The sequence below is a fragment of the Lepeophtheirus salmonis genome, chromosome 13 (genome assembly GCF_016086655.4).
Source record: "Lepeophtheirus salmonis chromosome 13, UVic_Lsal_1.4, whole genome shotgun sequence".
Taxonomy (NCBI): domain Eukaryota; kingdom Metazoa; phylum Arthropoda; class Copepoda; order Siphonostomatoida; family Caligidae; genus Lepeophtheirus; species Lepeophtheirus salmonis.
This window is the reverse complement of record NC_052143.2, coordinates 27,977,783-28,001,826: the sequence shown is the minus strand read 5'-3', so window position 1 is coordinate 28,001,826 and position 24,044 is coordinate 27,977,783. Positions and strand designations below refer to the sequence as shown.

Sequence of the window (24,044 nt, the reverse complement as noted above, 5' to 3'; positions counted from 1 at the left end):
TATATAAACATATTCATAGCTTCTGTGAGTAGCTGGAAAAAATTATCATAAAGGAAGTTAACCCCCAAAAGTATACCTAAATAAGGAATAGCTCAAGGAGGCGTATTTCTGTATCCTTCCCTTGGAGGGATTTCATGACCTGTTGGAGGTTGCACTAAATTCTTAGGCGGAGTGTTGACCTGAAGGAAGGGTTAGGGTTCAAAGGCCTGTGAGCCGTTGTCTTCCCAAAAGGTATCTTTCGATATTCTGAACCCCTCCATATCACATTAAATAAACCTCCGTCATTCCGAATATTGACCAACATCATCTTGATTGATGAAGGACCAAATATAAGGTGGTTTTGAGCCGAGTCTTTTGATTCCTCCCCCAGGATTGATGTTTTATGGGGGTCTTTAAAGGAAAAGACTAAAATTATCCCTTGTAGCGTTCTTAATGAGCTTTTTCATTATTTTTAGACATTGCACCAAGTAAAAATATACCCTTCCACAAAAGTGAAGGGTTCCATGAAGGAAACATGGAAATTCTCCCATTCCTTTAATCACATGAATAAGACATAGGTTTTGAGTGGGTCCCCCCATACGTGGCCAACGTCTCCACTGAAGATGATAGGGAGTCGTTAATGCAGCATGTATAGAAGGACGATAGCTTGTCCTGCGTGGTTATTTCTACGGATTTTTCACTCATATTTATTAAATTTTAATTTAACTATTGATAATTGTCTGTTTATATTGATACGTCTTGACTCTTAAAGGGTTGAAAGAGAAGATATAAGAGAAATAATACATGTTGTAGAGGGGTGAGATTCAGGGTGACCAGATTCTTATTGTAAAGTTTTGGTGTATGTTTCTAAAGAACGGAATTAAAAATGAATAGCTACGCTATAACATAAAATAAGGTAACCTTAAAAGTATCAGCATAGCAACTCCCCTTCCCACCCCCCACCCCCAAACAAAAAAAAAAAATCTTATTATTGCTTCTTGTAAAATATTTAATAGTAGTATTATGAATATATAAAAAAATAATGTGTTATAAACTTCAAATAACATAGCACCATATATGCATCTAAAAAAATTGTCTAGATGAGAAGTACATTTTTATTTACTACAAAAAATTTCCAAATCGAAATTTGCAAAGAAACTCGCAAAAAACTTTTTTGCTGTAATTTCCAAAAAAAAAAGTTAATACCATTTATTGGAATTATAAAACAAAAACAGACCTACCAATATTTTTTTCGAACTTGCAAAAGCAAAAAAAGTTATGAAGAATAATGTTGTCGAAAAAATAACTCTCGATAACTGGTTCATTTTTGCAAATATTGCTAAAATTATGTAATAAAATGTTCCGGAAATTGAACATACTCCAGTTTTTTGATTTTGAAAAAATTTAGAAAACGTAGATATTCGTATAGTTGTTTTTTGAAACACCAATCACTTGTTGATAAATAAATCAATCCCCTATCTATTTTCCTTGAGCTGCAAAAACGGTTTCTGGGTTTTGGGTATAGCATAACCCTATATGACCTCCCCAAAAATCGACACCCCCATCTTAGCCTGTCCAAGCTCAGAACATGGACCCATACAAAAATTTCAGTCTCTTAGGTTCAATGTTGAGGAACGTATAATCTACACTCACACACAATCTCTCAGAAGATTATTTTTTTGATTAACATGTAAGTATTCAATACTTAAATTTTATTAATTATTATTTTTATAAATAAAATATATCATTTAATTCAATTAATAAATAGTTTTAATAATTTTTTTAATATTGGAATATAATATATATATATGTATTACGTTTATTCTATATCAATACCTATACTTAGCATCACAAATGTCCAATAACACAATGGAATGAAACCCCTTATAATTAAAATATTCTGATATAAAATTAATTGGCGCTTGTATTCGCATATGTTTTCCCTCTATTGTACCTTTAATATTAAATTAAATAATTATAAAATAATATTTATGAATTAAACTTACAAATACAAATAGGAAAATTCCACCACTCTTCATATTCTTTACTCATTGATAGCCAATCTTTGGTAGAAGGAGCTTTAACTTATTCATCCTTACAAAAAAATAAATCAAAATAATAATGTTTTTACAGTAATTTATTATTAACTTTACCACAAGAGCTTTCAAATAGCGTTGGATGTATTATCTACAATTTCATTAACATATTTTTTTAATATTTCGGAAGTTATATGACATTGACGTCTTAAACACATATTTAAAAAATCAAAAAATAATAAATAATTGATAAACATAAAGCCATCATACTTGAGAATGCTTTAATGCTAGGTATCTTATGGTAAGAGCTAACTTCTCACCATCAGTAATTGGTTCATAAACATGCCGAGAACTTTCCCCGCTAGAAAGTTTGCGACCAACCTATCAACTAATTATCAATTAAAAGTTATTGTTATAAGGTATATAAAATATGATTATTTTAGATAGTAATAAATAAAACAACTATTTTGACGTTTTCATATGATTATGATAAGACTCTGAATCATACAATTTCATTTCCCGAATATGCTTGTTGTAGGCACCTTGCTCTTTCCGTTTAGAGAATATACTTTGCCTACAAGAAGATAATCTAGGCTTATTTGATTCACTCGTAATATCATTATTATAAATATTTCTTATCTGCCTAATGATGTCAAATTCATCTCCAGAGCTATCAAAATTTTATATGTCAATACAAATCTAAGTGTTCATTGTTAATTTTGGAAGTATATGAGTAACTATAGTCCTTCCAAAATTTATTTTTTGTGGAATTTTCTCTCCTCCGAACAATGTTCATTTTAAATCATAGAACTTCTTGATTTTGATATCAAGAATTGTTGAGTTTTAAAGATAATAATATGGAAAGTTCTTAAAAATGCATTGTCTATTGGTTCATTCCAAACTTATACACGTATATTTACAAATTTTCGATAGCAGATGTACCCGTCCTTCTCCCTAGTTGTCATTGTTACTTATAATTTTATAAACCAAGGTTAACTGTTAAATGATTGCAGACAAAATGATTGTGGTAATATGATTGCGTGGTAATATCAACGTGTATATTTTAATTGTGAGATAAAATGATTGTAAGCAAAATCATCGATAATTTGAGTAATATTATTGCAAGACAATATTATCTTGTGCAATTTGATGGCAAATTATATTATATTCAGACAATAAAGCACTTGAATAATGAATGTGAACTACTGTGTTTCAAGGCAGTTTAAATTCAACCGCCGCTGCTTTCCTGAGCATCAAGGACCCAATCGAATGCCCTATAATACAGCCCGATCCACGAGTTGTGCAGGTGAACTGCTGGGGTTCAAGGCAGTTTAAATTCAACCGCTGCTGCTTCCTTGAGCATCAAGGACTCCATCAAATGTATCATCATAATCCACCCTGGCTTCTGGTTTGCAGGGGAACTGGTTGACTTCAAGGGAGGATACATTATATCGTTGCTGCTTCCTTGATTATCAAGGACACCTTCTAATATCCCATAATCCACCCGGGCCACGGGCTGTGCAAGTAAACTGCTTGGCTCCAAGAAAGGATAAATTCCACCACCTCCTCTTCTCTGGCCATCAAGGATCACATCGAATGTCCCGTAATCTATCCCAACCCTCGTGAAGAGTCAATGGCCGATAAGTTTTATTCACAGCTTCCCTCCCCCCTTGCTGTACGGCGTTACCTCGCTAACACAAAAATACCCTATTTATTTTGTTGTCAGCTGTCGATTCCCTCCTCCCCTTTGATAAGACCTGGCTTTTTCATAATGTATTCTTTTGGATAAATAATCAAATTAATAAGCTACTCTATACTTATGCTCCATTTTCGTAAGAACAGGAATACTACTTCCTGTTGATCCCTTGTCCTTTTTATGAATTTTGGCTATCATATAGTAATACAAATTAATAGCTACGCTTTTAATAGATTATATAGTATTGCTTAGTAGTATTCTATTAAATTAAATATAATGTTGAAATAAATATTACAAAATATATTCCTAAAACTGGTTAAGAAATAATATATGACGCTGATAGTCTTAGAGTGCATAAGATATGTATATTGGTATGATTGACTTATTTGGCTAACTACCAGATGATTTCGTGCCTTTTTTCTGTTTCTTTTCAGGGGAAAGGTTGCATGATACAAAAAAGATAACGACGTGGCTGGAAATTAATGATGCAAAAGTCTAACAAAACTTATGTCCTTATGGCCTGCAAATGAGATCCTTTACGACTTTTAGATCAACGAGTCGACACTGAGGATAGCTTGAAAAGTTGGAAACTCTTGGTTTAGACTCTCCTTGAGATTATAAAAAAGTTTGAGGACCACTGCGTTATATTTTGTTTATCTCTTGATTTTTGGGTTGATTCAAATTATTCTATGTACAGATAGTTAATTTGAGTTAGTCATAATTTGCACACCCAAGACTGTTAAAGTTGCCATCAATTCCTTCGTCAACGTTTCCCCTAATTCTTCCCAAAAGGGATGTGTTTTTTTTTCATTTTTCGCAATGTATTTTCTAATTTATAAAGTCTAATGATCTTCAATCTATATATGAAAATCCTAACTTTGTTTTGAAAATACGAATGCTATGTTCTGCTCACTTTAAAGAGGAAGATATTTTTTATTCAATAAATCGAAAACGGAGACATTTAAGACTTAATGCAATCTCCAGGAAATTTTCCTATTCTAAAGAAGCAAACCGAGAAAAACACTTAATTCCATGAGGTCACATGATCAATCATTGTTTAGCTCAGATAAAGCTTCGGTGTCCAACTACAATTTTTCTCAGGTCGGAGAAGTAGCAGATAATTCATCTAAATATGACAAAGAAATCGGGACGTTGGATACACTTTAGACGTCCCTATACCAATTCAACAGGTACTATATTGATATCCTATGATCTTATAAAATGTATGAATTGTTTATATTGATATAATATATATCATATATATATAACTAACACTGAATTTTATTTTTAATATATTAATAACTGAGGGTGGTCCACACAAATTCAAGAACTCCACCCTAATTCAGGGGAGTATGCCACATCGACTGTTCATTCTTTAGGTAAAATTGACTCGAATGGTTTTTTGTTCATAGCTTTACTATATACATATTACAGATATGAATGAGGCAATTCATCGTATATTTAATGATGACCAGCTACGTTATTTATACAATAATACAAAAAATATCGACGCCTGGTCTCCTTGCACCATAAAAAAACAAACATTGCAGCTACGAATTGCTTGTAGTATCACAGGATACGAGATGCTACTTCCACAAGGATTTCCTCTACCATGTCTAAGCACAGGAAGTTTTATACTTCAATCCTGGTACTTTAGAGGATACTTTACTTCTTGTCACCCAGAATTCAAATTGTACAAAAAAAAAAAATGTAATTGTAAGCTTCACTTTTATTGAAGAGAGAAAAATATAAAATTTGAAGGTGCCTCAAATGTCTTCGTGGCAAGTAATGCGAAAAAAAGCTTAAAAATGAGGCAAATTGTTTTCTTATTTGTAAATCCTCTGTTTATTTGTATATTATTTTCTATGAATATATTTAATTTTGTAACTAATTAAGTATTTGTAATGTATTTCATATTTCCTTTCCCCTTGTATTTTCTTTTATGTATTAAGTACTGTATTTTACATAGTATAAATAGTCGTGTATTTTCTAAATAAATTAGAATATGGTTTTGTATTATAAAGAATACACATGATCTTATAATAAGTGTAGTCTTATTCCTCCACGCCATTTCTTCTTCTCATTTGTTTCTCGGTTATCCTGGATCTCTCCACCTATAAATAAGTTTGTGTCTCTCTCTCGTCAAGAAACAACAGTATTTGACTCAGTTTTATATTATTCATTTATATATATTTTGGGTTTCTAAGTTATTAGTTTATATTTTTCTTATTAGATGTCTCGCATAACCAATTGTCCTAGTCAAGTAACCTGTAGCAAGGACTCCTGTAAGCAGGACCAGGCACCCGCAAATATGAATTCAAATACGCGTGTAACATGTTGCATGGGTCTATTGAAAAAAAAAAACAATACAACGTGTAATACCTGTATAGTTATGACTTATGACTCATAATTTATGAGTAATAAGTTATTACTAATAACTATTTAACTATTACTAATAGTCTATTAGTTACTTTGTGGACGCCATCTTTATTGTGTTTTGTAATTCCAATCATGTCCACTAAGTGTTGTGCTCCAGGGTGTAGAACGGGCTATGACAACGAGCCACAACAGTCTGGTGTTACGATCCATCTGTGGCCAAACTAAGAGAGAAACCCCGGACTTGATAACATCTGGCTGAGAGCCATTCCAAGAGAAACCGATCTGAAGAAGACAGATTAGGCATCATCCAAAAGTACAAAGCTGTGTTCCCTGCATTTCAACGACTTTCAGACCCTTGGCAAGGCTCTAAAGAAGAGGTAAGACATCTTCTCACTTTTGATGCGCATGCTTATAACTGTCCTTCATTTACAGGTACCTCAAAGCAGATGTAGTACCATCCCTATGGCCAAACTGTCCCAACTACCTCTCAACTCCTAAAGCGTCATGAAGGCCAACTCAAGCTGCGACCACGTCAGGTAGTGCTCAACAGTTCAATGAACTACAACAGCATGCTGGTTTTCACGAATCATCAATTGGAGCACTTAAGTACTACTCCAAAGAAGACAACAGACCAGAGTTTAAAGACACATCCGAATGTTCAGAGTTTGTCAGAACTATGTAGAATATCCTAGACGTCAAGACACCTGGAGTTGGTTACGAAAAGAGAGATGAGCTTCGGGAACCAATCTCTGAGAAGAACAAACGTGGTCTGTTTTTTGAGAGATTTTGTCGACTTTCTCATCGATTAGCAAAACAGTAAAGCACCTAGCCTCACAGCAGAAACCGTCCTAGCAACAAAGCAGACGTGCCTTGCCGCGGCAGTTCTGTCAGATTATCTTCTCCTAGATGAAGACTTCTCCTATGTACTCCTCGGCTGAACGAAGACCTGTTAAAAGCTGAGCTCATTTTGACTAACTTGCAACCAGATGACCTCCAGGAACTAGCTTCCAAGGGAGAAAGTAATGCTCTCTACTTTGTTGCTGGGTATATTGGTTTTTCTTTGAAGATCAGCTGTACATCATGCCAAGAGTTAATAGTCATCAGAGACACATATCTGGACTCAATAACCTTCGATAGCCCAACCAATCAGTATGTAGACCTTAATGAGTTCATCGACATAATGAACAGAGGGGCGTTCTCGACTCCATCCGACCTTCTCTACCTCCCCTGTCTTTATGCTTACTTCATGTTCTCTTACATCACAGCTACTCCTGAAGAGAAAGACAGTTTACTTGGCACCCCAAATCCTAGAGCTTCATTTGTTGCCACATTCATTGACAGGATGCAGGACAGTTTAATCTCTGACATTATCGCCGTTGTGGGAGTAAAGTGCGAGGAAGGACACTTCTGGTCAGCTTTTCTTCAAATAATTTTATTCGCTTTGTTTAATGTCATAGGTAAAAATTTAAGTGCTAAACTGAATGAGGACATCCGATTTTTAACAAAAAGATAATGGCAGCTAAGAATTCAGAAGCTAATAGAAAAAAAGCTAAATTTCAATCAAAATCTTCTGATTTGTATACTTGGACCAACTTTGTACTTTTTGATAGTGCCTTTTTTTTATGTTTTTAATGTTTATTTTGATTAAAGTACTAATAAAATACCACTTCCATTAGAAATATATACACTCATTTTTATTATTTTGATGATTTTCCCTAGTTTTAAAAACTCTTTATTTTGTAGCAAAACACTTTAAGAGAGACATTCCATATATGATATAGAATAACCAAAGACCCATATTGGAAACTGTAGTCATCTTGGTTCTAGTCTAGTGACATTTGACCAGACTCTCCTTTTCTAGCTCTGTTATTAGCAAGGAAAGGAAGCAATGGATAGATGACGTCATATGCTTGACGTCATATAAAACAAAAGTGAACTGAAAATCAAAACAAACTTTCTATTCTAGAGCTAGAAGATTCATTTACTTTACTGACTGATCATTAATTTCGAAAGAAAACTTGGACGCTCAAGATGGGGGAAGTTCTATTGAAAGGGAGTAAAACAACCATCAGCCCATTTTTGTTCAAGAAGTTGAGGGAAGAGGGAGAGTTCTTTGATGTGACTCTGGTTCCCGGAAATGAGACCTTCGGAGGGACGCACGTCAATGCCCACAAAGTAATTCTGAGTGCCTTTTCTCCCGTATTTAAGAACATGCTTCGAGGCACTCCTCACACTGTTACACCCATGATATTATTACGGGATATCGACTATGAAGTAAGATTTTGAAGGTTTAGTAAGATCTGACATTAGTGATTTAATTCCTTCGATTTCATTTCAGGAACTCATCATGCTCATGGACTACATCTACAATGGAGAAGTTTCATTAAACGAATCCAAACTGGATCGATTCCTTCATTTTGCAAATGATTTAAAAATCCAAGGGTTAGATCTATCATCTGGAAATTCAAATTTTCGGAAGGTGGAAGAAGAAAACGATTTCAATTGTGAGGATGTTATTCTATGCGAAGAATTCAAGAGTGAGTTTCTTGAGCCCTATGAAGACGACTATCCCACATCATTTAATAAAGATGAAGTAACTATTGAAGGAGAAACGGAAATGCTGGACTGTGATGACGAGTTTTTAGAAGCTAAACACAGTGCTAGTGGTGTTAACAAATCGCCGGATCCCGTTTATGAAGAAGCCAATGATTTTCCTTATAGCAGTAGTCCCTCTTACTATATTTTTCATTGTAACGGTATGGCTATTTATTAATTACATATAATATTCCTTAACTAATCATATGTGTAATATTCTTCGTTTGGAATTTATAGAGGCTGCTACCTATGGTAAAACTCAAAGAGGTCGTCCAATGTTAATTGACAAATCTGGTTACGTGTATGTTTGTGAGAAAAAAGGTGTGGAACGGACTTATTGGAATTGTAAGAATAGAAAAGCAACGAAATGTCCTTCGCGTGCTCACACTGATCAGAATGGAATTATTGTAAAAAGGTTACATGAACACAATCATGTACCAAATCGTCAGAATGACGGCTTCTAGAAATTTCTACTATCTTAATCATCCTTAGAATGAAATCATACTCAACTTGTATTTTTATTTATTATTCATTCTGGTTTTTGCTAGTGTTAATGCAATTTTATGTTAAATCCTTATTATCGACGTACGAATCACGCATTTAAACTTCTTAACATAGAATATTACAAAATCATTTGTAGAGTTTATGTTTACTCTTTCGAATAAAGTAAGTCGTACTTTACTTAATATAATATTTTTTTGATAATCCAAACTATAGGACTATTTTTAGAATCTCCTACTCGATTTTGTTTTATCTCAAACAAATAGAGCTCAATTTATTATAAATATTTTTTGTCTTCATTACTTTGGATATAAACCAAAGAAATATTTATGCAATATTTTGTGGTTTCATAGTTTTAAAGAAAATAATGACTGGTTTAAGTTTTGTTTCCTGTAATTTGTTTATGGTCCACTCTCACAGCTTATATTTTTTATAATATGTATGATATAAAAATGAAATATAAGTTTTTATTTCTATCCCCTAAAACCATATTTGCTCTTGCTTAATGTTATATTTCAATTCCTGTTATTTTTTACTATTTAAACAAAAAATGTCGGTCATCACACATTCATTAATCTAGATTTTTTTTTTCACTTATTAAATAATAATTATGCAAAATCGCATCAATTATTATCATAGTTATGGCTTTCCATATATAAAGAGCTTGGATTGTCTCTTAAGATTTTGGAATTTGGTTACTTTTTATTGAGAAAATTTCCAGGATTCTTCTATAATATGTACATTACAAACAAACAAAAAATATTTAAATAATTAACAACATCGCCATGGGAGAGGGATATTCATTATTGCCTGTTACTACAAGGTTAACACTTTTCTATGGTACTAAGACAAAAATACCAATGAACAAAACCTCTCAAGACATTACCGTCTTCTCCCAGGGCAAAGGTTCTCATTTATACAAGGAATACTAAAGATAAAGAAATGTAAAGTTTTTGTTATGCGTACGTTTAGTTTAGCTCCTTGATTCATCTACATGTTGCCTTTTATCGATGAGTTGTTATAAAAAAAATAATGTAAAGTGTGTCATTGACTATTTATAGATTCGAACCAAAACCTTGTGAAAGTGGTAAATAAGTTTTCAATGATACTCTAATACATCCGATACAAATTTTTAAATTGAATTGTAGACAAAAACGTGTTCTTCATGTCTTAAATCATTATTGTTTTTGTGAAACTTACCTTAAAATGTTAATCGAATGATAAAATCAACACAAAACAAGATATTTCTACTAAAGAAGCAAATTTTGTTATTTTCAAGGCAAAATTACTCCAATTGATTTAAGAAATTACAAGCTGTGGCCTTAATATTTCACAAAAATGTAAATATTGTTAAGTCTTTCACTTTTATTATTAATCTGATATCCCTCGCTCACAATAAAATACTGTTTTTTTTTTTCTTGTGTTGTTTTATAAAATAAGATAATTTTTTTAGTTATAAAAAATATAAATCAAGGAAAACCTTGACTGTGATGATAAAGAAATTGATGAACAACACCTATTTTTTCGTTCTGTCCAAATATATTTAATACTCTTATTAAGATAGTTATGTACTTGAAATTAATACTTCTTGAAAATTAGAAACCCTGCCAAAATCCAAAAATTTGCTGCAAGCAATTTAAAGAATATTGATTTGAGACAGAAAGATGTGAGGAAAGTAGAAAGCATTGTTAAAGCTGTTATTTGATCATAGTCACATTATTGTCCTGAAGACACACACAATTAGGAGGAAGACTGTTTTTTTTTTTGGGGTAATATTCGGGCAAAACTGTACATAAAGATTTTTTACAAATATTATGGCTAAATCACATTTAGAATGGAGGAATTATATTGTATTGTCAATACATTTTTCATTATTTGGTTCCGATCTATCAAATGGTATAATTATGATATTTTTGGGAATGGGCAACTGCTCAAAGAATAGTATGGGTTAATATATCTTCGTTATCATGGCCGCTTGCAGATTTTGAAATTTGTTTTAGAAAGAGCCAACTTTTTTTTACATATTAGATACATATATACAGGGTTAATTTTAGGAGATTTATAGAGGGAACTTGCCCCAGCCTCCACTCTTGACTGGGGGCTCTGTGCTGGTTAGAATATGCTGAGATTCTTAAAAAGGAAGATATAATAAAAGGATTGATCTTTACAAAAGAAGATGTCATTATAAGAAAATACATAAAATTTGTTTCCTAAAAAACGCAATTCAATGAAATATGTACACAATTTATGAAAAAAAGCCATAAAAAAAAAGTATTGACTTTTTCTAAAATGGTATTTCTAAAAATAGTATATATATATATGTTGTGTTCAAATTGCAATTTTGTACGAACTTAACATGTATTATGAAATCCCAATTTAGTTTTATACATCATATAAATATACATGATATATCAATATCATATATATACACAGCCTCATATTTCAAAGGCAAATATGATACAATTATATATTCGTATTAAAATTTGAAATCAAACTAACTCACATCACTAAAGCCACAATTTGACTACTTAGTGCTCGAAGTTCCCTGCATTTGAGACAATATGGTCTGATCACCTGTAGCCAATGATGGACAAGTTGAGTGTAACGTCACAAATAACACGAATGGGCTGTATTTATTTTATGTTACTTGATGAGATCTAACTAATTATTAATAATAAAGTAAATATCAAAATCATAAAATTAGACAATAAATATACTAATAAAAAAAATGTTAAAAATAAATCCATCTTAAAGATTTAGAGCAAAAGCTAATTATGTAGTAATGTCCGGCGATATTACTCCTTATTAAGATCATCAAAAAAGATATTTTCCCGTTATTTATGCTTATACAACAACATACTATTATGATGAAGGATATACACAATTGCTAATTATAATGGTACACCCAATGTAACTACCCCCGTTGTTGTGACCATTTAAGCAGTTGTTTTTGCATTTTATGAGTTTTCTGAACACCATTTCTTGGAGTCTATCAACCATAGCTAAGCCTTAAGTGATAAAAAAAAGTAATATTTATTGACTATGTAATATTGGAAAACCTAATTATCATACCCAAGTCTTTAAGCGAAGTAAGTAGTCTCAGACAAACTAGTTGCAAACCATCCAAAGCTACTACCCCTCCTTGTTGTGACCATTTAAGAAGTTGTTTTGCCATTTAATGCGTTGTGTATCATAATTATTGATATATTTAGCTAAAAGAGAATCGTATTTTAGGTTTAGATTTAAAAAAAAATTGAATACTTACTGTTAGATAGTACGTAATTCAGAGTTCCATTTTGAAATTAGTAAATATTTTATACTTTTTACTGATAACTTGATCGTCATTTGGTGTGGATGACTCAAAACATTTTTATATGTATTTCTATAAGTGACATCAGTACCAACATCCTCCATTAATTTAATGATGGTTCCTCGGGAAGGGATAGGTTTATCCGTGTATTTCTCCATAATTTTTTTTTAACATAGATGATTAGCAATGGATAAGGGTCTATACATGCAATAATCATCTTTGTGAGATCAGAGTTAAAGTCTGACTTGACTTGATTTTTTAGATAAATATCCATGCTCTTGAGATATATGATATGAGGATAATGAGTAGCGTGTAATTCTAGACAGGGGACTAAAGGCACATTTATATCGACAAATCCTACAAACTATATGTTTCTCATCCGGTAAGTATTTTCCAAATTCCTGGGCCTCCATTTTCAGAAATCCAGACAGAAGGCGACGTTTTATTCAGTTCTCTATCGACTATCACCATCTAATATTATATTAATATTGAATAATAAAGGCGGGAATGATAACGTTCTTGATTGATAGAAGAAGATGTATATTATTTCATCAATGATGCCATAAGTATTTCTTCTCTTCTCCTCGCACGCTTTTCTATTCTTACCAAAATTATCACCCTTATAATTATGTAACACATTTTTACTAAGTAACTAAATATTTGTAATATAACGCGGAGAAGAAACCTTTATGAATCTCACAACGGGTCCACTCCGGTTGTTTTTTCATGTTGTTACCACCCGCTCTGAGAGATGCAAAACTGTTGCGGCCCACTAGCACTGAAAGTAGGTAGTTCCAGTCGACATTCGCATCAATGGATGCAGGGGGCTTCGATCGAACCCGGTAAAGAACCACTGCTCTAGAGACTGGACACTCCCACGAGGAGTATCCAGGCTTAGACCCATATGGATCAGAGTGTTCTTTCAGAAGTTGGCCAACAAAATCGTTCTTATAGCTTATATTTATTGACTAATTTTTATTATCTTTGAAAACTTGCTCAAAGGTACTATACCCCAACTAAGCATATAATATGGTATAATTATACCTATAGCTTGAACTATATTAGAACAAAAACTCAAAATACTTTTCATATTTCTAAATTCAAATCTAGCAAAAATGAAAAAAAAAAAATACTCGTCTATATAAGATTTAATAAAGGTTCTAAAATATAGTTCAAATTCTAGGGTACTTTAATTCATCCCACAAATTTCAATACAAAACCTATAATTGTATAATATTTGTAGTAGGCTGAGTATATGTGTAATATTATTAATATATATACATATAGTGGAGGAGGGGGAGGGTTATTCCTTATAATTGACTAATTTTTAACTTCCGATGTGATGTATAAAAATAAATTGGGATTCTTTCTTTTCTTTATTTTTGTTTAAGATTGTTTTTATGCTGACAATCCAAATATGTGCTACTATTTTCTTTTTTAATATTAGGCACTGAGCTTTAGTAGCACACATTCATCAAAATGTGCTTAATTTTAATATAAATATTATTACAAATCAGATAGAACCCTTGCTATAAGTGTTCCCTCAAAATATATAAATATTTGGATTCTAAGGCTTCTGAAATTATAAGTAAGACTTGTTAATTACAATTTATATGATATTTTTGCTGAAGTGTTATTAATCCCCTAATAATAATGCACTTCTCTAAATAACAATGATTATAATTACAAAAGAAGAAACTTTGCTGCAACTTCAACTTTTTAACTGATTCAAACACCCTTTAAAAAAAAAAAAAAAAAAATCAGCCCTTATATTATCACTGATGCCAAATCATTATCAACTAAAACAAATTAATAAAATTAATTATATAAATTATGTTTCTTATCTATTTTACCAACTATTAAGAAAAACTTGAATTAAATCAGTCAACACAAGTATATAGGTTCTCTTAAGACTAAGATTTTTTTCGGAAATAGGGTCCTTCGTTGATTTGTCTTACTCTCCAAATAACCCCAAGAAATAATTTATTAAAGTCATTATTAATATAAATAAGAAACTGTCGCAAATAATTTTTGTCTTGGGTCTTTTTTTTTTCTTCAAATGGTTCGTTATGTCCACATCTGAAGTCTGGATAACAGTAACAGGGTATAAACTTTAGTTCAAACTTCAGAGGTAATTAAATAAGATGGAAGTGAAGGAATCAAAAATTCTCTATAATATTATGTAAAAATTTGAGATCTTATTTATTACGGCTTACTTGCTCCTAGCAGCATTGCCCTGGGGATGTGAGACCAACCACTTCGGGGTACCAAGAAATTGCTACCTTACAAATTTACAAGCATCTCCATGAATGTGTTGGATTTTAAACTACATTCACCATCTATTCGTATATAAAATTTGAATTTTATTTAAGTATTTAGCAATAAAAATAAGAAATCAATGAATATGTAGAAAATTACACTCTAACCTAGCCTAGAATACCTATTTCACAAACTACCATTTCCTAGACCAGTGATTTGCTAATGTTATATTGTGAGATATTTCATAGAAAGCTATCAAATTACACAGTAATTGATAACTGTACACACAAAATTACATTAATCCTTTTTCGTTACATATTTATTTTATTTTAGCCTAATAAGATAATACTAATTATGCCCATAATCAAGGAAGAATAAATTAGTAATCTTTGGAAAAATAGTCATTAGAAACAATGAAAAATGACACCGTTCATTTTTTTTCTGTTCACATATGCGATATGAACATATGCAATCTATTTTATATAGATATGTATTATTATTGCTATGTGTTAGGAAAAAAAATCCTAAAATGTGGGCCACGACCCAAAAGCAGGTCACAGATCTTTTATAGGTAGGTTGTAAATAAAATGGGCACTCGGTAGAGCGCAAAACCTCCACTTAAAATGAAATTGAGTCATGAATCTCAATTTATTTTGAAAATTATGATCAAATATGTATTTTTACCTCCACCATCGAAGTTGAACGGAGGTTATGTTTTTGCCTCTGTTTGTTTGTTAGTCACAAAGATTAACAGCAAAAGTTAGGAATTGATTTTGATCAAACTTGATACGATGATGAAATATGGTCCCAATAAGAGGCTATTAAATTTTGAAAGATCAAGGTAACACAATATGTAAAATATGTATTATCGATCATAAATTTGGAACAAATTGAGATTCATAACTCAAATTGATTTTAAGCCAAGGTTTTGCATACCCATTTTAGTTTATATTTTGTGTTATCTTGCCCTTGACCTCTCAAAATTGAATAGCCTCCTACTTTTACTATATATAATCTTCGTACCAAGTTTGATCAAAATCGATGCCTAACTTTTGCCGTTATCCGATTGAATAATGAACAAGCAAACAAAGCCAAAAAGACATAATCCGTTCAACTTCATTGCGAAGGTATATATCATTATTATCTCGCCAACGTCACCCTTTTGTTGAATATTTAAAGGTATTACAATGTTATTACAATTAATTTGGATTCTTGAAGGCCAAAGGATTTTGTATTTATGAGTTTCTTAAGTTTGTAAACTTAAAAAAAGTCTATATCTAATTCTACATATTTTTGTTTTTTCATTAAATCTACATATGGACAACAATTTGAGCTCTTTACCTTGTTGTGTTCCAAAGTTAAGGTCGATAATATATTTTTAACGTTTTGTGCTACCCTCAAAAATCATAATAAAGCAGGCAGATGATAATCACATCAGTATTTATCAGTTGCCTGCTTTATTATGATTTTTGAGGGTGTAACGAAAGTATTTATTAGCAAAATGTTTAATAAAGATATACTACGTATAATTGACTTCGACGATTTTTATCCGTTACAGTAGATTTGGAAACGTCACACTCCATGAAATAGTAATTTATTGTGAACCATATTTTCAGAAAAATAACTAATAAAACGACAAAATAAGAGTATTTCGAAATATATTTGAAGTTCCAAATTTAAAATAGAAGGCTTAAATTAAATATAATCTACATACTAAAAAATAAACCATCATACATTTAAGTTAAATATACAAAATTAAACAATTAGAATCATATAACTAATAATAACAATAAATTAAAAATACAGAATATTGAAATAATAGATTGATCCAAATAATATCTTCTTGTTCTAACATCGGAATTCAGTTCAATATGTCATAACTTGAGGTTGCAAAATACAAGCCAGACGTGGAGTTTAATCAAAAAGATCATCACCTCTTTTCCTTATGTGCAAGTTGGATATACAATTGTACACAGGATATATATATTTCTACCGATGAGATTTTAATAATTATTAATAATAAAGTAAATGTCAAAATCATAAAATAATATTAGATTTAAATCAATATCTTCTTCCAATCTTAGTAAGAACAGCTTTTAGAATCCCACTTTCATTTATTTCATATTTATCAACAAAAAAAAAAGTTAATCCATGCAGTCAAATTTAACTGATAAGACAATTCAGGCAACCATTCTTGACTTATTGTAGTTTTCTAACATGACATCGTAAAGATTTAGAGCAAAAGCTAATTATGTAGTAATGTCCGGCGATATTACTCCTTATTAAGAGCATCAAAAAGATTTTTTTCTCCGCTATTTATGCTTATATAACAACATATATACACAATTGGTAATTATAATGCTACAACCAATGCAACTACCCCCGTTGTTGTGACCATTTAAGCAGTTGTTTTTGCCTTTTATGAGTTTTCTGAACACCATTTCTTGAAGCCTATCAACCATAGCTAAGCCTTAAGTGATAAAAAAGTAATATTTATTGACTATGTAATATTGGAAAACTTAATGATCATACCCAAGTCTTTAAGTGAAGAAACTAGTCTCAGACAAACTAGTTGCGAACCATCCAAAGCTACTACCCCCGTTGTTGTGACCATTTAAGCAGTTGTTTTTACTATTTAATGAGTTGTGTATCATTATTCTTGATATGTTTAGCTAAAATAGAATCATATTTTAGGGTTAGATTTAAAAAAAGATTTAATACTTACTGTTAGATAGTACAAAATTCAGAGTTTCATTTCGAAATTAGTAAATATTTTATACTTTTTACTGATAACTTGATCGTCATTTGGTGTGGACGACTCAAAACATTTTTATATGTATTTCTATAAATGACATCAGTACCAACGTCCTCCATTAATTTAATGATGGCTCCTCGGGAAGGGATAGGTTTACTCGTGTATTCCTCCATAAATTTTTTAAACATAGATGATTAGCAATTGATAAAGTTATATTACATGCAATAAGCATCTTTGTGAGATCAGAGTTAAAGTCTGACTTGATGTATTCATCATTAACTTGATTTTTTAGATGAATATCCATTCTCTTGATATGAGATGAGAATAATGAGTGGCGTGTAATTCTAGATAGGAGACCAAAGGCACATTTATTTCGACAAATCCGACAAACCATCTGTTTCTCATCTGGTAAGTAATTCCCAAATTCCTGGGCCTCCATTTTCAGAAATCCAGACAGAAGGCGACGTTATTTTAGGCATTTTATTCAGTTCTCTATCGACTATCACCATCTAATATTATATTAATATTGAATAATAAAGGCGGGAATGATGACGTTCTTGATTGATAGAAGAAGATGTATATTATTTAATCAATGATGCCATAAGTAAGGGTGATAATTTTGGTAAGAATAGAAAAGCGTGCGAGGAGAAAAGAAGAATTATCTCACAGTAAGTATTCAATTTTTTTTTAAATCTAACCATAAAATATGATTCTATTTTAGCTAAACATATCAAGAATTATGATTCACAACTCAGTAAAGGGCAAAAACAACATCTTAAATGGTCACAACAACGGGGGTAGTAGCTTTGGATGGTTTGCAACTAGTTTGTCTGAGACTACTTACTTCGCTTTAAGACTTGGGTATGATAATTAGGTTTTCCAATATTACATAGTCAATAAATATTACTTTTTTATCACTAAAGGCTTAGCTATGGTTGATGGGCTCCAAGAAATGGTGTTCAGAAAACTCATAAAAGGCAAAAACAACTGTTTAAATGGTCACAACAACGAGGGTAGTTACATTGGGTGTTGCATTATAATTAACAATTGTGTATATCCATCATGATAATAGTATGTTGTTATATAAGCATACCTAAATAACGGGGAAAAATCTTTTTGATGCTCTTAATAGGGAGTAATATCGCCGGACATTACTACATAATTAGCTTTTGCTCTAAATCTTTACGATGAATTTATTTATAACATTTTTTTATTAGTATATTTATTGTCTAATTTTATGATTTTGACATTTACTTTATTATTAATAATTAGTTAGATCTCATCGGTAGAGATATATCTATCCTGTGCACAATTGTATATAGCAACTTCCACATGAAGAAGAGGGGTGATTATCTTTTTGATGAAACTCCACGTCTCGCTTGTGTATTGCAACCTAAAGTTATGACATATTTAACTGAATTCCGATGTTAAAACAAGAAAAAATTATCTGGATCAATCTATTATTTCAATATTCTGTATTTATAATTTATTAGTATTAATAGTTATATGATTTTAATTGTTTAATTTTGTATATTTAACTTAAATGTTTAATGGTTTATTTTTTAGTGTGTAGATTATATTTAATTAAAGCCTTCTTTTTTAAACTTTGAGCTTCAAATATATTTCAAATACTCTACTTTGTCGTTTCATTAGCTATTATTCTAAGAATAAGGTTCATAATGAATTACAATTTCATGGAGTGTGACGTTTTCAAATCTACTGTAACGGATAAAAAACGTCTAAGTCAATTATACGTAGTATATCTTCATTAAACATTTTGCTAATAAATATATTCGTTATACCCTCAAAAATCATAATAAAGCAGGCAGATGATAATCACATCAGTATTTTAAACAATGATACCATATGTCTTTTTTCCCCCTCCTCCTTGCACGCGTTTTTCTCTACAATATTATCAACTATAGCCATAAGTATTTCTTCTCTTCTGCTCGCACGCTTTTCTATTCTTACCAAAATTATCACCCTTAACTATAGGTAAGGGTGATAATTTTGGTAAGAATACAAAAGCGTGCGAGGAGAAAAGAAGAATTACTTATGGCATCATTGATTAAATAATATACATCTTCTTCTATCAATCATGAACGTTATCATTCCCGCCTTTATTATTCAATATTAATATAATAATATTAGATGGGGATAGTCGATAGAGAACTGAATAAAATGCCTAAAATAACGTCGCCTTCTGTCTGGATTTCTGAAAATGGAGGCCTAGGAATTTGGAAAATACTTACCGGATGAGAAACAGATGGTTTGTCGGATTTGTCGATATAAATGTGCCTTTAGTCCCCTGTCTAGAATTACACGCCACTCATTATCCTCATCTCATAACTAGAGTATGGATATTCATCTATAAAATCAATTTAACGATGAATACATCAAGTCAGACTTTAACTCTGATTTCACAAGGATGCTTATTGTATGTAATATAACCTTATCCATTGCTAATCATCTACGTTCAAAAAATTATGGAGAAATACAAGGGTAAACATATCCCTTCCCGAGGAACCATCATTAAATTAATGGAGGATGTTGTTACTGATGTCATTTATAGAAATACATATAAAATGTTTTGAGTCATCCACACCAAATGACGATCAAGTTATCAGTAAAAAGTATTTACGAATATCGAAATGGAACTCTGAATTTTGTACTATCTCACAGTAAGTATTCAATTTTTTTTTAAATCTAACCATAAAATATGATTCTATTTTAGCTAAACATATCAAGAATTATGATACACAACTCAGTAAAGGGCAAAAACAACTGCTTAAATGGTCACAACAACGGGGGTAGTAGCTTTGGATGGTTTGCAACAAGTTTGTCTGAGACTACTTACTTCGTTTTAAGACTTGGGTATGATAATTAGGTTTTCCAATATTACATAGTCATTAAATATTACTTTTTTATCACTTAAGGCTTAGCTATGGTTGATGGGCTCCAAGAAATGGTGTTCAGAAAACTCATAAAAGGCAAAAACAACTGTTGAAATGGTCACAACAACGAGGGTAGTTACATTGGGTGTTGCATTATAATTAACAATTGTGTATATCCTTCATGATAATAGTATGTTGTTATATAAGCATACCTAAATAACGGGGGGAAATATTTTTGATGCTCTTAATAAGGAGTAATATCACCGGACATTACTACATAATTAGCTTTTGCTCTAAATCTTTAAGATGAATTTATTTCTAACATTTTTTTATTAATATATTTATTGTCTAATTTTATGATTTTGACATTTACTTTATTATGAATAATTAGTTAGATCTCATCGGTAGAGATATATCTATCCTGTGCACAATTGTATATAGCAACTTCCACATGAAGAAGAGGGGTGATTATCTTTTTGATTAAACTCTACGTCTCGCTTGTGTATTGCAACCTAAAGTTATGACATATTTAACTGAATTCCGATGTTAGAACAAGAAAAAATTATCTGGATCAATCTATTATTTCAATATTCTTTATTTATAATTTATTATTATTAATAGTTATATGATTTTAATTGTTTAATTTTGTATATTTAACTTAAATGTTTAATGGTTTATTTTTTAGTATGTAGATTATATTTCATTAAAGCCTTCTTTTTTAAACTTTGAGCTTCAAATATATTTCAAATACTCTACTTTGTCGTTTCATTAGCTATTATTCTGAGAATAAGGTTCACAATGAATTACAATTTCATGGAGTGTGACGTTTTCAAATCTACTGTAACGGATAAAAACGTCGAAGTCAATTATACGTAGTATATCTTCATTAAACATTTTTCTAATAAATACATTCGTTATACCCTCAAAAATCATAATAAAGCAGGCAGATGATAATCACATCAGTATTTTAAACAATGACACCATATGTCTTTTTTTCCCCCCTCCTCCTCGCACGCGTTTTTCTCTACAATATTATCAACTATAACTATAGGCATCATAATGGTTGTGGGAATCGTGTTTTGCACAAGCGCGCCCGCAAATACGACTTCAACTATCTGGTTCCTTTGTTTTTTTTTCGGTCATAAACAAACCTCTATTCATACATCATAATTCATACATGATGGCCGATGGGTAATTTCGTATATATTTATAAGATATATCAATTATGATTTTTTTTAACATTAAAACTTATCTGAAAATTTACTACCTATAGAATAAAACAAAGATAGTGGGATTTCCAATTTCCTCATAAGAATGGGAAAGTTTGTTTGCAAAAAGTGTCGACTGCACAAGATATGGTATGAGAGCCCACTATGCAAGAGTATGCAGGTGTCTAAAAGAAAGCTATATTTCGATCAACTCGATTCAAAAATTTGAACTGAATAAATTACCCATCGATCTATTGAATGTACATGGAAATTACTTCTAAAATATAATAGCTACATATGACAGTGGTGCAATTGTATCTGTCGCTGGATCAAGAGTTCTAAGTAAATATCGATTCCAACTCAATTAAAAGAGTATCGTTTAGAATATATCTTTAACTTAAATTATTTATTTACACATGAAGGAAGAGGGATTGTTGTATATTATTAATATATAACTTCCCTATAAATAACTTTATAAATGTATATTATATTCTGTAAATTTATGCAAGACTAAATATATTGTTAGTTTGATAACATCAAACCTATCATTACCGCAAGTGTACTCGTAACTTCTTAGTGACCCTTGACCATAAAGGATGAATAGATAACATTGGCACGAAATCTAAAGAATAGAAATGAGGCAATTAAGTAACAAATTATTTTAAAAATATTGTTAATATTTACGTGTTGACAATTAAATGATAAGGAAAATTCATTCCATTTGGACCTTTCCCCATTTTTGTATCGTTTTTTGTTGATTATGATTTCATAGTTCTACTTTGCCCCTTTGCCCAATACTCCAACAAAATTCGACCTAAAGACTCAACGGAAAACAATACCGACAATGAAAAAGGGTCCATAGGGTAATGAGGCATAGTTTTACCAAAGAGTTCAATTAATATCTGGAGTATCCAAGGGTCAATCACTTAAGCTCATGTAGGGGAATCTGTATTTTTTATGGTTAAAAGTCCTATGGCAAAATATAATTGACTTTGCACAATATTACTCCATTTTTATTTTCATCAGAACAAAAGAATCTATGTGAAGTCACGTGCTAGAATTAATATTTCTTCCACCAAGACAATATTTTTGAACTGAAATAAAAATTATTTTGATTACAAAAACTTGCGTAGAGTATATTTTTTAGCCTGGAATTGCTACAGAAATTACCTGTAACATTTTTCCACACCACAAAAAAATTACCAAAATTTAAGTTTAGATCGAACATTTTATCCGTTAAAGTTAGGAGTAATCTTTTTGGCAAAGGATGCACAGTAGTGTGGAGTGACAAACCACTAAGAGGATTCGGGCAGGTAGTCAAAGGTCGAGTCGTTGGAGAGTGCGAGGAAAACTGTAAAGCTCAGTACAGTTGGAGCAATCTCAAATTGCAATAGAACGTTGGTCTTCGTCTTTTCATAAACCTTCCTTCTTGTCCAAAGAGAACGAAACGGCAGTTCCATCCTTCACATTGGTTGTTAGTTCTCGGCAAGTCAGTGATAGTGGCTCGATTGAGGTTCCAGAGTGCGGGAGGAAATAAATCGCTTTGCTCGTTACCCCGCTCCGAATGATGTCAGAGTTCAATTAATACGTACGTTTAATTGGTACGTTCCTCCGCGTTTTCCTTCCGCACTCAGGAACGTCCATCGAGCCACTATCACTGACTGCCCGAGGACTAAAAAACAGTGTGAAGGATGGAACTGCCGTTTCTTTCATCTCGTTGGACACCACCACCCATCAATTTGGAAATGCATACATGCATTTCAAAAGGAAGAATCGACAGTTTCCACCTCCCTTGTTTAAAAAGCGATTGGTTAACTTCCAAAAAAAAAGTGCAAAGGGATTGAGTAACAGCAAAGGCTTAAAAAGTTATGCGAAAGCTATGTGGTAGGGCATGAGACTATATCCCAGTTCCTGTCAGGTGCTGGTTACAATATCCGATTTGATGTCTAAAACAAGGGAAGAATTTCTTAAAATTTTTACCAATAAAAGTACAATTAATTTAGTTTATGTTCAAGTATATTTTGTTTATTAATAAAGTGGTTTAATTGATCTTGTATTGAACTCGAGATATTTTCTTATTTTTGAGTGAAAAATGATGAATAACGACACTCTTTTCTTAAGACTTTTTGAAGTTATTCATCACTCTATGATAAGGAATATCATAGAAAATTATTCCATATTTTTTTTTTTTTTAAAGCCCTATTCAAAAAATATGCATCTTTATAGATTTTTGTTCTGATTTTTGATTTCTTGAGTGTTCTCACATTTTATGGGGCTTTACAAGCAAACACATAACAAAATTATCTTATTGTATACGATTTCAATATCATATAATGACCCCGTAATAAATAATCCTATATTTGAAATATTTTAATTCTAAGCTCTTCTTAAACATCCCTTCATAGTTTCAATTCTTGAATTTATTCAATTGT

General features: G+C 31.4%; 1 protein-coding gene and 6 long non-coding RNA genes across 8 annotated transcripts in view; 4 read left to right on the top strand and 3 right to left on the bottom strand.

Annotated features, from left to right (window-relative positions):
* The window catches only part of LOC139907104 (uncharacterized), a 161,734-nt gene extending 140,575 nt beyond the window's left edge, over positions 1–21,159 (top strand). Inside the window, exons 2-3 of the long non-coding RNA XR_011783423.1 lie at positions 20,245–20,384; positions 20,447–21,159. This is a non-coding gene — a long non-coding RNA (uncharacterized lncRNA). The remainder of the gene's footprint in view (positions 1–20,244; positions 20,385–20,446) is intronic.
* Positions 1,370–11,445, bottom strand: LOC121127638 (uncharacterized). Its single transcript, XR_005867884.2, has 3 exons — positions 10,387–11,445; positions 1,986–2,073; positions 1,370–1,933 (listed from the first exon to the last, which is right to left on the bottom strand). It is a non-coding gene; the product is annotated as an uncharacterized lncRNA (long non-coding RNA).
* LOC121127636 (uncharacterized) lies at positions 5,283–9,672 on the top strand. The gene is given in 5 exon segments (XM_040723055.2): positions 5,283–6,467; positions 6,523–8,364; positions 8,429–8,846; positions 8,923–8,997; positions 9,000–9,672. Coding segments are annotated over 4 exon segments (771 nt in total). The 5' UTR covers positions 5,283–6,467; positions 6,523–8,121; the 3' UTR covers positions 9,035–9,672.
* Positions 16,397–18,265, bottom strand: LOC139907106 (uncharacterized). 2 transcript variants are annotated; one of them, XR_011783427.1, is made up of 3 exons: positions 17,481–18,135; positions 17,288–17,427; positions 16,397–17,225 (listed from the first exon to the last, which is right to left on the bottom strand). It is a non-coding gene; the product is annotated as an uncharacterized lncRNA (long non-coding RNA). The 2 variants fall into 2 exon arrangements; XR_011783426.1 differs by having other exon boundaries at positions 17,288–18,265.
* Positions 18,176–18,757, top strand: LOC139907105 (uncharacterized). Its single transcript, XR_011783425.1, has 2 exons — positions 18,176–18,371; positions 18,434–18,757. It is a non-coding gene; the product is annotated as an uncharacterized lncRNA (long non-coding RNA).
* A 293-nt stretch (positions 21,160–21,452) lies between the features above and the next one.
* On the top strand, positions 21,453–22,169 carry LOC139907108 (uncharacterized). The gene is made up of 2 exons (XR_011783429.1): positions 21,453–21,595; positions 21,678–22,169. It is a non-coding gene; the product is annotated as an uncharacterized lncRNA (long non-coding RNA).
* LOC139907107 (uncharacterized) lies at positions 22,098–23,182 on the bottom strand. The gene is made up of 3 exons (XR_011783428.1): positions 22,496–23,182; positions 22,297–22,426; positions 22,098–22,234 (listed from the first exon to the last, which is right to left on the bottom strand). It is a non-coding gene; the product is annotated as an uncharacterized lncRNA (long non-coding RNA).
* Between the last annotated feature and the right edge of the window lie 862 nt (positions 23,183–24,044).